Below are 15,445 nucleotides of genomic sequence, written 5' to 3'. Positions count from 1 at the left end.
ACGAACGCAAGAAGCAGCCGCAGCAGTATCCCTCCCCCACGTCGACGTTTATCTCTCTCCTGAAGCGTGTCTCGGAGATCTTGTTTGTTGCTTAGTGCTTTTTCTTTCTTTTTTGCTTCGCCAGTGCGGGGCCAACCAACCGAGCGAGCCGGCGGCGGCAGCGTAGCAAGCGTTCCGTTTTCGCTCGCTGCGTCCTCCCCGTCCGGGCCAGAGTACGGCGGGCGGCCGTCAGAAGCGGGTGAGTGGGTCTACCTCCTCAGGGACGCTGGTTTCTCGGCCAAGTTCAAGGCACCACGCGGAGGACGCATTGCGGCTCGGCACGCGTGGACTGAATCCGGCCTGCCAGCCAGGCATCGTTTCTTCGCCTTCGTCTGCTAGGGTTGTGCAACTCGACTTCTGGAACTGGACTCTCGTGCATCGTCGGCAAGTCAAGGACTGTTCTTCTGCGTAACTGGAAGTCTTGAACCACGTGCATCACTGACCTCAGAGGAATCCTTCTTCGTCCTTATCACCGGGACATCGGAAACTTTGCTTCTGGAACTTGGAGTCCATCCGTCACAGGCCAAGCAAGGACAGTCTCGTCGCCATCGTCATCGAACCTCCTGGAACTTGGCTTCTGTCGTTCCCAGTGTTCCGGCAGCCCGATCGGCTACTTACGAAAGTCGCTGAGGCGCGGTTGAAGTGAGTGCTTAACAGTTCTTCGACATCGACCATCACGAACGAACGATGGAGCTCGAGAAACGCACGTGCTGTATTGAGCAGTATCTGGCCTGTGCATAACAGAAGCAAAGAAAGATCATTCGCACTATTCACCGGGACAGAAACGTAGTCGCATGCTCCCGCAACGCAGCTCCGTCTGCGACGGCCCCGTGTTCCTCGAGCGGCAACCGGCGACTCAGTGCGAAAGGAACGCCAAAAACGACGGGCTACTGTCCGATTAGTTACGTCCATTTTCTTTTTTCGCCGACACTGGCAGTGTCATTGTGCGCGAGGCGGGGAGCCCCCACCGTTGAAAGTTGACTGTCCCAAGCTCGGGAGTGCAGGCTTCTTCTTATTCTGTTTCTTTCCACGACTTTTATTTTTCTTTTCTGCTTCTTCACAACGCATTCAGGCCCGAGTGGATGCTGTGTGAGGAGGGCTCGGCGGTGTTTTCGACCAGCGAGAGAAAGCTATCGACGCGGAGTTCGGTGCAGTGCGTACGTTTCTTCGAGCACACTTTCTCGTAGCCCTGGATGCCGGCGACTCTTGACGGCTGCTCGTCGGGTGCTGGCGAACACTGTGATACTTCGACTAGGACGTCGCTTACCACTCTTGGCAGGAATATCTTCAGTGCTGTGACGGATATCGATGGTTCTCCAGGGAGTGTCACGCGGGAAGGATTTCAAAAAGCGGACTTGAAACGCAGCCTTGGTTTCAAGAGCGGTCCGTGAAATGGTTTTGTTGAAATTTTGAACAACCGGGAACAACAAAGCTGGGCCGCTCTCAGGACTTGTCAATGAAGATTTCCTTTCCGCGTCGTTTGTGACCGTAAGCAGCGCGCTGGTTGTCTGGTAGTTTAGGATGGTGGTCTCCTTTCCCGAAACCGAAAAAAAAACCTTAAAGAAGCATAAATAGGAACCAGCTAACGTTGAGAAGTTCTGTGCATCAACGCTTGCTCAGGACAACTGCAGCAACTCATTTGATCACAACAGTGTCTGGATTTTGCACACCTCATCTCATAGTTTCGTTATTTCATGGGTATCAACGGTGCCAAGCGGATTTTTGGTGAAATTTGTCCCATTTCAAATGTACGTGCTTGAATGGATCTTGACATTTCCCCCGAGTAATTAATTTATTCCCATCGGCGTTCAACGACAGCAAGCTGCACGTTGGTGAATACACTGCAGAAAGCACCTCAAGCGTTACTTGAAGCGACATCTGGAAGCAAGAGCTGTTGGGTGTGTGTTTGTGCTCGTGAATTACACCGTACGATCTTGGTAGTCGACACCATGGTTGCCCTGGATATACCGTTCGTCCCGGCGGTCATTCCCTTCGCGGCGTTCCTCTTCCTTCGCTTCGGCGAACGAATAGTGCCGTTCCAGAGCGAGCACATTGAGAAGGAGTATGACTACATTATCGGTGAGTACTTAAATCCATTGTGCAGTAGTCCGCCGCGATGGCTCAGTGGCTGTGGCGGACGCATCTCGATGGAGGCGAAATACAGTAACACCCGTGCGCTGTGCGCTGTGCACGTTAAAGAAGGCCAGGTGGTCTAAAATTCATAGCCCCATAGCCTGCGTCACTGCGAAACGTGAAAACCTCACGATCCACAAACTATAGTCATTGCGTAATAAAGATGTGTGCGGGAAATGCTTCACTAGCGCTCTGACGTAATACTCTCAGGAGATAATTATAACAGTAACACTTTTACTGGCAATAATGAAAACCGAATACGTATTCAAACCTGCCAGAGGCATTGTTGGCTTCAGAGGCAGCGCCTAGCTGGCAGTCATCAAAGCCATTCACAGTAAACTACAAGGATTATATAGCTTCAATGACCAGAATTCTTTTATGAAGCCCAAAAACAGAGCAATGTGAGGGGACAAAATGATTATAATAATAATTATAAGCACAAGCACATTTCTATCAGGCTGCCATTGCACAGCGGTAGTTGCGCATGCACAAACACAAGAAATATAGGCAAACCAAAAGGTTGTCTAAAGATCAGAACAGAAGCACGCTTTTACAGGCTGATACGACCTAGTAGTTTCTTTAACGTATGTTTAGTTTTTGTACAGAAGGTACTGAGGTGTAAATTGCTGAAGTAGGAAGTAATGAGCGTGTATTCTAGTGTCATACCTTGTGGAACACCGTGGCCTCCAAAAATGGTCTCTGAGTCTTAAGCGATGGGAGGGAACATAGGGAACTTGGAATTCATTGGGCGAGAATTTCAAAACAGCCAACCGCATCAAAAGAATGCCAAAATTCGGCATCGAAAGTACGCTGAAACTATCTACGTCAGCCCTCAGACTTAAATCATTGACTCAATCGACTAGCAGGCAGCTAATTACTCCTTTTGAATTCTTATCTTTTTCTTGCATTTCTGTGCACAAATTCGCCTTCCATACTTCAGTTGCCTCGACGATATTTTATTCGTCTTATTTCTTGCCGAAACCGCCTCAGTCTTCCTTCTTTGGCTCTTGGACTTCGCCAACATTGTCAGTGAACTAATCGCTTCTCTGATACAGTTGTTCACTGGCACTCGAGCAATAAATAAATAAAATAAACGGGAGAAGATTAATGAGGATGCTTTTTGAAATCTGGAATTATGGATCCCGTCATGTTTAAAACGTTTTTATTGTTTTCATAATGTTTCATAATTGTTTAATAATGTTTTACGTGTTTAAGCACGAAGAAATCAGAAGTAGCTTTACGGAACCTTTCCGAGGAATAAACACTCTCCAATATACAATATACTGCAGCAAGTTTCATGGGCTTTCAAATTGCATCCCAGCATCGAATAAATTATGCCTAGACAAGGCCAGGAGTTTCTGCATAATTTCGCTTCATTCCAAAAAAGTTTACCGGATTTTTCCAGGGAGTACGCACTGAAGTAACAGCGGCGACCATTTGGTCGTGCAGCACTGCGAAAGGCTGCAGGCGTATCTAATCGGCTTATCGCCACCTGCTTCCGTTTGCACTGATGAAACCACGCGCTGTATCACAAAATGGCTCCTGTGACGTCACGTGATTACTTCGGATAGGGCGTCCGCCCCGTGAGAACCGTGATTACCCATTGTTCTCACATCATTCAACAAAAGGGCTAGCTGGAAAACTTTTCCACACATGCGGCGATAACCAGGCCGATTACTAAGCCGAAAACATACGGATGTCCAAGCCAGCAAAATTCCAGCATGTTTCACGGCTCGAGGTTACTAGTGCCTGTCTTAAAAGTTCACGCGTGGCGTTTTAACAGCTATGCGGATCCGTAACCTTCAGTCTCGTTGTGCTTGTACCTGGAGCGTGACCTTGACCATGACTGACCGCGTAGAAGGCATATCTACGCTAAACAACACGCGGAAGTCTACCGCTCCACCGACTGCCATTCGCACGGACTCGGATGCGTAGAGCCCATGTTACTCTTTCAGTGTTGCGCGCGCGCCCTGGGGGCGATAATTGCAACTGCGCGCGCTGTCAGCCCATTGTGTTTAAAAGCGCCTAATGATGCCGGCACGAAGCGTATGTGTCACGCTCGCGCAGCGAGGCTTCCGCACTGCGCGCATGCGCGCTGGCATTCGTTTCTTTTCTTTCTTTTGTCTTTTGTTTCATGAGCGCGGTGTTATGTTGTATATGCTTCGCGCGCTTGGCGCGTAAGAGTCGCGTTGCAGGGTCAGTGGCGTTGCTGTTGTTGTCCGCAGACGAACAATGGCACACAACGGGGTGTGCGCTAACCCGCGTTTTGACGCTTATTCGATTTTTTTTTGTTGTTGTTGGCGGATGAAAGCTTGAAGCGCTGTGTTCCTGACGCTGAAAACAACGCGACGTATTAATAAAACATATCGCACCGGCACGCAGGAGCCGTTTGATAACTAATACCTAGATCTCAATAGTTATAGCTAATGCCTGTTAAACGCAAAATCTCGCGCGTGCTGTGAGTTGTTAGTACATGTTAATTACCCCAAGATGGTCTAAATTGATCCACACCCATGCGCTATGGTGTTCCTGCTTGCCTCTTCTAAGCGTCAAGAATTCAAACCGTACTTAGTCTACCATACCGTACCATACCATACTATACCACCGTACTATAATATACCATCTCATCCCATACCATACCATATCATACCATACCATTAGCTGCAACGCCCAGTACGAATTAGAGGAGAAATGTGCAGGGCGAAACAAGCAGTTGCTGTCGATTAAGTTTCTTTTCTAAACAAAACGTGTCGGGTACTGCGGTGTTCTCGTTTTCGTATACCAATTCATTTCCACATTTATTGCTTCTATTTAGCGCACAGAGGTCGCTGCTCCGCCGACAATATGTCAGGGGTGGTGTATATGTGCAGGATAGATTAGGCGTACTGTGGCTTTACTTACAACATGACAAACCTAACCTTGTAGGCTTTTCCGACAAACAGTCTAGGGCAAATGAACAAAGAAGAAAAAGAATTTATGCAAAAAGCTACCTCCGATTGACCTCAGTACTGCGCTTGCGGTTGTTGCTAAATGTGGCGCGATTAATGGCGATTTTCAAAACGATAGGCAAAGAACAGATTTTACGGTTTCCGGCAGGCCTACGCTTAGGCCAAGCCTAGCAAATCTGTACAACCGTTCCTGGTTCGCACGATTACCACCACGTGCTGCACGGCGCTGAGCATCATAGATCATCGCGGAAATTCTGAATGTTTGGCGCACCCAGCTGATTTGGTATGGTCGTCAGAACTAGTCTGTAGAAACGCAGGAAGCATTCTAAAAGTCAGATTCTGCAACATGTAGGAAAAGTTGCATCACTACATATTCGTGCACCATCTCACCTTAGCCTAATTTTGTCTCAATTACAAATATAAATATAGCCACTGAGTTTTGCTGCGTTCGCTAGTGATTGCCGACATATGCCGTTAGTTGGTGATGTCCAAAGAGCAAAGAAAGGCTTCAGAAGTGCCACTGATGAAAACAAGAGTTCAGCTCAATTACGTATCAAAGCGTCATCCAACGGGTGGCCCAGTAGTGCTCCGCCCCAATATGCTCCGAACGAAATAATAACCCACCTTATGAGCACGCTAGACCTGTTTCGAAAATTGGCTCTTGGATGGAAGATAACTGCTGCAGTGAATTTCATATCATTTGGAAAATACCGCTAAAGCGTTGAACTAATTCTTATTCCTCGCGTCCGGTCAGACCGTGACCGGGCAGACCCGTAAAGTCTGGTCGAGTCGGCCTGTCGGGTTGGAAACTGCCTGTCGGCCCATGTATACATCAGGGAGTCCGGCTAAGGGACCGTCGGGTAGGGCTGGGTCGGCCCGACTGCAAGAGGTTGGTCGATTATCCCGACCCGTTCAGCGAGGTGCTTGTAAACGCTGTCGAGTCAAAGAGTCAGATGTGTGGGAGGGGAGAGGATAAATGACAACCTGTTTCGCTTGCGCCGTCGCGCCTCCGAGACAGCCGTAATGCCATGATCTTGGAGGCTGGTGTTGCACGCTGGCACGGCGCTACTCGACGCTGGGCGTCGCTGCAGCTGCCCCTGCCTTTTCTCGCTAAGATCGAGTTCGTGCAAACACACAGTTGTCGATTCGGGCGAAACCTTGGTCAGCCCGACGCCTGACTCGACCCGTTCCTGTCGGGCTCTTGTAAACGAGGCTACTGTCCCGCTCGTGGCCGCGTCTAAAATTCGTGACTGACTACACACTAAACAAGCCCTGCGTGGAGCCCGATGAGTAAATGTGGGTCGTTTCTGTAACGCTTGCCGTATTCAACAAGAATTCTTTTGCACAAGGTATCGCTCAATCTTCCGCATTGCGCAGTTCTTAACAAGCCTAATACTCTTATCGCGTGCAGTTTCGAACACTTGCAGACTGTCGCACCTCGCCGCAGCTTATAAACAACGAACAATTTCACGCATGTAAGTAGCCTGTATAGGAAAGACGTGTCTCTTTTATTTAGTAGTGATTACCATTTTGTTGCACGTCTATTTCATGTTTGTACATCTGCCTCACCTAACTTGCATTTTTTAATCTTTACCACACCCCTACGCAAGCCCCTGGCCCCCTTCCCTTCCATTTATTCAGGTCGAGTTATGGTCCTTTGCCAGCTAGCCAAATTAAAATATGTTAATCTGAATTTAGCTGGACAGACCCTCACCCCACTGCTCCTGTGACCAGCTGAGTAAAGGCTGCAGAGCTGCTGTAGCCTCCGTCGGAGCCCGGGACTAGGGGCTTCATTCAATCGCCAGTGAAGTCTTACCAATAAATCTTTTTTTTCCTTCTTCCAACTTCAATTTTCTGCACATGTGCTGCACAGAATAATAATAGCATCTTTCACCAATGTTTTATGCTTCCTGAAGTTTATATATCGTTCCCTGCTTATAATTAAGCGGATATAAAGTGTCGAATACGTCGTAACAATTCCTCGGACAAATGTTCTGTTTCTTAAGTCTATCTTGATTGTTATAGTTACTTTACTACAAAAATCTAGCGGACACATGTTATGGTAGTGAGAACTGTTATCGGTGTTAATATGACGTAAAACGGACATAGTCATCAGCAGAACAACATTTCGTAGCACTGCGCCACGGTCCGAGTCATCCTGTATTACTCCGCTGGCCAATCGTAACATTAAACGATATAAGCAATTTGATGTTCGACTTTATTACACTAGGCAGGTATCAATACTGTAGAGCTTGTAATCTTTTTCTTGCGATTAGTTTCTTTTTCAGGTAACAAGAAAAGTTCTGACAAAGGACTATTTTTTTGTTATCGAGGAATTCTTCGCGGCGGTCCTGAATGTGGACGGAGCTTAACTGCAGACTTAAGTTTTGTCGGACGATAGTCTTCGCGGTACACTATTGAGAAAACGTATTGGCGAGACACTGTAGAATGCAACATTTCTGCCGATCACCAATGCGAAACGTCCTACAGACGTGCGTGTCGTGAAAGCGGCATAATGCGCAAAGCATAAGCGACGAGTTTTATTTTTTTTTTGTTCTGGCATTCGGTCAAAGTATAGACAACCACCGGCGAGCATGTTTTTATTTATATTCTGTATTCGCGCGTGACCCGTACGCCTGAAGCATTTTGATTGGTTCGAGATCAAGGCAGCTGATGTAAGCCAAGATGACCCGATACGAAATGCAGCTCGATCGGAGAAGCCGTGCCCGTGGCCGCTTCCACAAGGAAGGAGGAAATAAAAAAACAAGAATCTGCTTCCTCGCCAATTCCCCCCCCCCCCCCCCCCCCACCTTCTTCCCTCTCATCCACATACTCGGTCACCTTGCAAAGCATTACGTATCTCTGTGTCTATCTTGTGTGGGTCCTGCTTCCTTCACCTCGGGGCGCTCAATGTTACGTGTTTCCAGCGCTGTTTCCTCCATCGGACGCAACCCGCATCTTTCTGTTGCGCTCCGTCCTTTTCCGGAGGCCATTGTGTACCTCACATCGGTGACTTCTGGCGGCCGTCTTTTGTTCTTCTACCTCCGTGGACGTGGAGATGATGCAACCGGGACCTTTCCGTAGATCACCTTTGAATTCGTGATGCAGCGGTCACGTTCTTTCCCAAGTTCTTACCTGCAACATTCAAGCCCCAACGGCGAGGTTTTGAATGAATGAAGTGTTCTGAATCACGCCTTTCCCCAACATTACTCTTTAATTTATTTTTTCTTCAAGCTGTAACAATTCAAGATACCTCATAAAAACCTCTTCCGTGTCGGCAGACGGATGAATGACCGCACATACGAACTCTCATCAGGTGTAAGTTTATTTAAGATGTCTTGGTGACGTAATGTTGACTGCATTAGCGGGTCTCTTTGTGTAATGGCACTCGCTCAAGAACTCAAGAACTCGGCAGAACGCAGACTATTAGAACGAATACTTGGAATTCATATCGAGTACCTTTTGATGTCAAGGAGAAAAAAACCAACCATGATTCTCATTTCCTCGTTGCTTGATGATTGGCGAAAATACTTGTTTGGGCAGGGTTCGGCGAGACTTCGTCCGACGCCGCCGTTGTCATTTCGCGCTGTCCAAGGTAAAAAGAATGAAACCACTTATCGATGCAAACGCACGCTGTGCCGAAACAATTGAATGCATACGCGCAGTCCGGTTCACCTTCGTTCCTCCCCGGACAGTCCATCAGCCGAGCATTGCCACAACACGTGTTCGCGAAGCACGCTCCTTCATCGGCCCTTCCGTCTTCGGTGTGACCCAATGACCGACCCGCTTCGGCGTTCCGCGAAGGGCGACGAGATATTTGCCCTCCCGTGTCTGCCCGGCTACTTTCGCAAGGCCACCACCAACCCTGGCTGGTTTGTCCACAATCAGTCTGACTAAATTGAGTGCAGCGCTGGAGGAAGCCTGGCACGCCCTCCGGCAGACCTGTTCTGTAGCCGATGTCCTTAGTACTGCCGCAGTGGGACACACCGATTAACCGCTTCCCGCTGACCTGGTAACTGTGTCTTCTTCACCACATGCAACACGACGGAAACGAATAATGATAAGTCTGTTATTTCTCACAGACTTCTAGGCACAGCGATGAGGGGCCCAGGCATGAATCGTCTCGATAGCACGGCTACTGCATGCACTCAAAACTCTGAGTTGCTATTCAGCGCGCCTCAAAGCCTTCTTCTTGCCTTCACCTCGGTACACGTGAAACCGAAGGCAACTGCAGCAATTTTTCGCCTGTCTTTTTGATGAGCGTACACAATTGTGCGGATGACAGCACCTCCCCCCCTCCCCCGCCCCACTCTAACCTGCTTCTCTTCTCAACTCCCCCAGCGACTTCGCTGCCGACTCGTTTTTTTAGGGAAAAAATTCCTTTCGCCGCGGAGTCGCCATTTTCAAGGAAACCGTCATGGCCACCGCATGCCCTTTGCTTTGACTTCTTTAGAGCCCCTCTTCCAGGAGCGCTGTTAACATTCAGTTAATCCTCGCCCGTTCCGTCCAATGATCCCCACGGGGACTCCCCCGCTGAGCCTGCTGGAGAGGCTGTCCGGCGACTTCGTCGTGTCATTTTCTGGACGCGTCGTCCGGTTTCTTCAAACGCGGGCCGGTTGTGAATACGAAGGGAGAAACGATTGATAGTGTCAAGATGCATGCTTTTTCTTCGCTTGTGCTCTTGTTTTGCAATGCTTACGTGCTCGTTGTAACGTTGTACGTAGAACACATGCTTACAAATTCACTCACGTGACTGATACTCAAGCTGAACAGTCGCGAGTAAAAAAGATTAGCACACATGACGGAACACCAGAGCGCAGGAAAGGCAACGCGTGGCGCTGCGGGTGGCGAAGAGACTGATAACGAGAGTGCCGGGCCGTTCCCATTCTACAGTATTAAGGGGGTTCAGTGGACTGTCACGGATGAGAAAAATTACTGGCTAAAAGCAGCGTTGTCATCTATTGTTCCCGCGAGTTCCTTTTGGCAAACCATCGCGGACATAAAAAAAGTAATAAAAAGAAGTCGTCTTTGCTCATGATAACCGAGCCAAATAAAAGCTGCATGCGCAGTCACGTAGGGTCGGCACTTCGACGCTCGGGCGGTGCACGCTTGATAAAGCTTACTTTCTGCCGTCCTCCCCTAGGCTGCCAACATGGAAACTGCCCGATAGGCAGGTCTGCGAACCGCAGCGCCGCATGGTGAGATATCACAATTCTGATCGCCAGTGATCTGTGCTAATATTTTTAGCTCGCGACTGTACCTATCCACACGGGTAAACGGTGCTGGAGGTCATGGCGGGTGGTCAGTAGAATTTATTTCTAAGTTATTGGTATTATTTTTTTCATGTCGTTTGAAGTTAAGTGCTCCTTCGAAAGGTTATAAAACATGAATGAGTACCGTTTCAAAACACCATGACGAAGGATTCTGTGTATATGTGTAAGAATTGCCAAAAATTAGTTGTTTTGAAAGTAAACAATAAAAGCCCACTTTTTTCAGAGCCTGCTGACTACCAGCCTATATTCTGAGACACTTCTTCCGTATTTTGTTGCGAGAAAGAAAAAATGGGTTGGAGCACAGGCGCTGTTCATCGTTGACTTTAAATAGCACGTGAGCTAATTGGTAAACTCTGGCAGGATGAATACAGATTGGTTTGGCATTGTTATCATCCCGCCATGTGACAACTTGCAAACGCCCACAAATTACACGGACACTTAACAGAATTTAAGCAATGGAGGTATGCAAGAAAACTTTGATAGCCTCACAATATTTTACGCTCCGCAGGTCTGTCTTCTAACTGTATAAGTTCATGTAAATCCTGCCTGTTTTGTTAGCACTCCAGTTATCTATTCCCGGGGCGTCATGTTATCGAGCATGGTGTATCGATTTTGGTTTCTTGAAAAATGCTGGTTTGTCAAGAGAATTCATGATATGACCGCTAAGCCAATACAGCGCTGCCTTGCAAAGTAGACTGCGTCTATCACAGTGTATACCATCCTAAATTTTCCAAGCAGGTTTTCCATCACTAAGTGCTCGGATAACGTCACGGTTCAGAACGCGAAAAACGCCCGCAGTCTGGCTGCGAACTCTCATCCCAAAGAGTGAATGTGCCAGCAGGCACAACCACCCCACTGACTACATCGTTCGTGAATGTGCATCAGCACATGTGAGCACCTGCAACCGCGCGTTTACGACCGCTCACTAATTCTCACCTTCCTTGCGACACGAACATACACAAGAGACACGAGCTCGCCACCTGTGAGGCCACTGATTTTCCATGGCCAAGCATTGTAAACACATCTTAGAAAAACGTAGCGCGAAAAACGAGACACAGAAAAGGTGAAGACAGGACACGAGCGCTTCTCACAACTGAATTTTTATTAGAAAGGTTATCACAATATATACTGTAGACATAGAAGAGGGCAAGGAAGATCACGAATTGTAAACACGCAGCCGTAGGTTCCCGATCTACAACACCTCCTCAGCCAATCCGCAAAGACGTCTACCGCAGGTCGAAGGCGAAAACCCAGTTATTGCCCCGCATACCAGAGAGCCCTAAGCCACCGACCAAGCTGGGCCCGAAATGGAATGGCACGAGTGGAAGGAACTACCAGACACTGCCGTACACTCTTCCCCACCGCTCACTGGATTGAGAGAAAGACAAAGGGAACGACAAGCTCGCTGTCTTTCACCGTTTCCCTCTCAAACCGCAAGCATCCCGGCTTCAAAGCGCGAGGGATGCTTGCATCCTCCTCTCAAGCTACACCCTCACTTGGGAAAGGAGAATGAGACGAAGACAGGTTGTCGTTCAGCTCCGGTTTCCCGTCGCTGTGGCGTAGATGCCACCGCAGCCATCAAGGCGGGCAGCACGCGCCAGAAATGAAAAGTGTGTCGTTCGTCGTCAGTGAGGGTCCACGGCTCACTGCCGGAGAGACCGACTGTCTACTGCTCGTGCACGGTTCGCCGGCGCAGCCATCGGATGGCGTGCCTTCGTGAGCAGCTCCGCGGAGTTCTAGATCTATACTCGAGAGTTGCTGGAGTGGGGAGGTTGGTCGCGCCGTTCTCTTCGCTCGCTGGCGTCTAATCTGTTGCCGCGTGCGTCGCGAATTGAGGCTGCTGTGCTTCAATGACCCGTGGTTTGATTTCGACCCGTCAGAGACGGGTTGCTCGCTTCGGGTCTGAGTGTGACCGGACTGCCGACTTGTCGGCCCACCCGCCCGGACGGGACATTTGCTACGTCGTGAGATCCGGGGGAGCGACGGAAGGCACGGTTGTGTGAGATGCTGCTAGCATTTGCGGACGATTGTGAGGAAGCCTTGCGTAAGAGCGGACGACCGTTTAAATGACTGACTAGGTCGCTCTGCTCCAATGTTGCAAGTGAGGAAAGGAGGTCATAGGTAGTGCGAGGACTTCATTCGACGAAAAATTATTTGTGTGAGCACCAATTTTCTGAACATAAAGGCAAATAAATCCATTGTGACGACAGGAATGCAAATATATAAGGCGCATTTCGCTTGTTGTGCGCCTCCCGATTTAGCGGTAAAAAATAGTCGATTTGAATCAACGATATAATCAATTGACTTGAAAACAGTGTGGAGTAGATTTGTAATAACGAAAGCAATTGCTCATTAGTATCCACCTAGGCGCAGCCATGTGGCTACCAAGGAAACCTAAGCAAATACCCAGAAGCTTCGCTGTTGAAGGAAAAATTTCGTCTTGGTCTGCGGTTCGAACCCGGAGATCACCGCTTGTCCGGTTTAGTCCCTCTACCAATTGAGCTTACACGAAAGCTAGCAGGTAGAGAGGGATTTTTTTTTTTTTGGGGGGGGGGGCACACAGACAAGGTGAACTCGTAAGCCTACCCTTGAGTGGATACTAATGAGTAAGTGATCTCTTAACTACTGCAAATTTATTCCACATTAGAAGATTCCGCTAAAGCTCATTGGGCTAACAGCGTTATCACTTCTAGTTGTTGATCAATTCAACCTCGCCGTGACAACTGCTAGTTTTTCTGGTTTCTAGAGATGGTAGAGCGATCGCCCCGGAGAGGTGTTGGTCCCCGGTTCGAACGCCGGAACAGGACGAAACTTCCTTCTCTACGAAGCTTCGACGAAAGCTGTATTGCTTTCTTCTTCTTTTTTTTTTTGTAGCCCTATGGCAGCGCTTGAGTGAATGTGAGTAGTAAATTCTCCCTCATTTTAAAGGTCTAAAGGGGTATGAACGCCACTTCACGTTTATATGTTTTCTTCTTTGCAATGATGCGTAGCACATTACTTTTCAGGGGACACTACACGGTATGCGCCTGCGACAAGTGAATAATTTATAATCCAATTTCATCTGTCACTTGTTTCGGTTTCGGTTTCAGGAGTAGATCGAAGGTCAGTAAAGTCCAGGGGAGACATGAAGGAAACGGAAGAAAACCGCAGTATAATCGCTTCTCCTACACGTTTTGTGATTCTGCCGTTTGAAGGAATCTGGCTTTCGCGTTTTAAACAACAAAAATGGCAATATATTCGTAATACGTCGTATTAAAACGGCGTACTAAAACGCCGTATCAGCGATTATGTAGCCTGACTCATCTTTGACGTCATAGCCATCGCTGGGTTGTCGAAACCGAAACGGAAACAAGTTTGAGAAGAAGTTGGGCTATAATTTATTGAGCTGTCATAGGAGAATGCTACGTAATTATCTATATTTGGCAATGTCTAACGCATCGTTACAAAGAACACGCAAGGAAAGATTTGGTGTCTGTACTACTGTAACATATCTATCGAGTTTGAATTCATTGAAAGTTGAAATTGTTTCCAGTGAAGCAATGAAGGGCGCATCAATCGGCGCTTCATGCAACGATCGGTATAGCAACTGCGTAACGATATCAACAACGTGCAGGCAATTGTTCTGACCCTTGGAGGGGGTAGGATAGGGAGGTGAAAGCGTTATCGTTTATAATGGCCCCCCTGTAGTTATACCGACTCATTTTAATGCCCCTCTCCGATTACCCGCATGTAGTTTAGGCTTAGGATGTTATGCCTGAGTAGAACACTGTTTTCGAAAGCATTGTTTTGACGTAGAAACAAAAAGGCATGAAAAAACTTAAAGAAAAATTACAAGAACAGACAACGTAAGCGTGTACTGAACACATGACCCCATAGGTCGCCACGTATAGTGGCAAGTAAAAGAAAGAAATAAAGAAGAAAGGAAAGAGAGAAAGAAAGAAAGAAGGAAAGAAAGGAAGAGAAAGCAAAGAGAGAAAGAAAGAAGGAAAGAAAGAAATAAATAAAGAAAGGAAGAAGGAAAGAAAGGAAGGAAGAATGAAAGAAAGAAATGAAAATAAAGAAAGGAACAAAGAAAGAAAGAGAGAAAGAAAGAAAGAAAGGAAAAGAAAGAAAGGAAGAAGGGAAGTAAGAAAGAAACAAAGAAAGAAAGAAAGAAAGAAACAAAGAAAGAAACAAAGAAAGAAAGAAGGAAAGAAAGAAAGGAAGAAAGAAAGAAAGAAAGAAAGAAAGAAAGAAAGAAAGAAAGAAAGAAAGAAAGAAAGAAAGAAAGAAAGAAAGAAAGAAAGAAAGAAAGAAAGAAAGAAAGAAAGAAAGAAAGAGAAACAATATCACTCGCTCCATGGGCGCCAGTGAAAGGAATAGCGCGCTGTGTGAAACTCCACCCGTCCGTATAGAGGGGACCGTAGCCTCCCAAGGATGCCACGGCAATTGATACTGCGCCGCCCTCTCCGTGAAGACCGCTAAAGCACGACGCGAAATACTCGGCGACGAACAACAGGCTATATATACCAGTTGTTGACCCCGCGACCTTGCCTGGCTAAAGCGATCTCCGCCCCCGGCGTAGATGGCCCTTTCATCTGTACCGTCGAGACAGCGATCAAGGGCGCTAGTAGCTGGGAGGGGATGTCTGTTCGCCTTTCCGGGTCGCTGGTCAATGGCATCGCAGTCATTGTCCCTCTCGACCGTTGCGCTTTCGCGGCCAGTTGGAAAAAGTTCTTCGCGCCTGTCTTCGCAGTAACGAGGAGCCTTTAAGGAAAAGAAAACAGAAATGCCATCAGAAGCGGCAGAATAGAAAAGAAAACTGAAATGCCATCAGAAGCGGCAGAATAGAAAAGAAAACTGAGCCATCGGGACCGTTGGTACCCGGCTGTCTTAAAAAGCAAACTTCGGCTCACTCGAAGAACAAAAAGTTTAAAGTTCTTCAATGCTCAATATATTACGCTTCTAGCCTGTATTCCAACTTACGCAAGTTAGAGGTTGCACACTGTACGTGGTTTCAACAGCCGTACGACGGCTGTAACTTCAAACGTCAGCATACGTGACGTGATGCTT

General features: G+C 47.7%; 1 protein-coding gene across 1 annotated transcript in view; it reads left to right on the top strand.

Annotated features, from left to right (window-relative positions):
- Positions 1-243: 243 nt before the first annotated feature.
- LOC149330168 (glucose dehydrogenase [FAD, quinone]-like) overlaps positions 244-15,445 on the top strand; it is an 86,659-nt gene continuing 71,457 nt past the window's right edge. The window contains exon 1 of the mRNA XM_089559756.1: positions 244-2,118. Within this exon, the coding sequence (XP_089415882.1) occupies positions 1,989-2,118 (130 nt within the window). The 5' untranslated portion in view covers positions 244-1,988. The remainder of the gene's footprint in view (positions 2,119-15,445) is intronic.

This window comes from Amblyomma mixtum, chromosome 9 (assembly GCF_055824585.1).
Source record: "Amblyomma mixtum isolate Tamu chromosome 9, ASM5582458v1, whole genome shotgun sequence".
In the NCBI taxonomy this organism is placed as follows: Eukaryota; Metazoa; Arthropoda; class Arachnida; order Ixodida; family Ixodidae; genus Amblyomma; species Amblyomma mixtum.
This window is presented reverse-complemented; position numbering and strand designations above follow the sequence as displayed.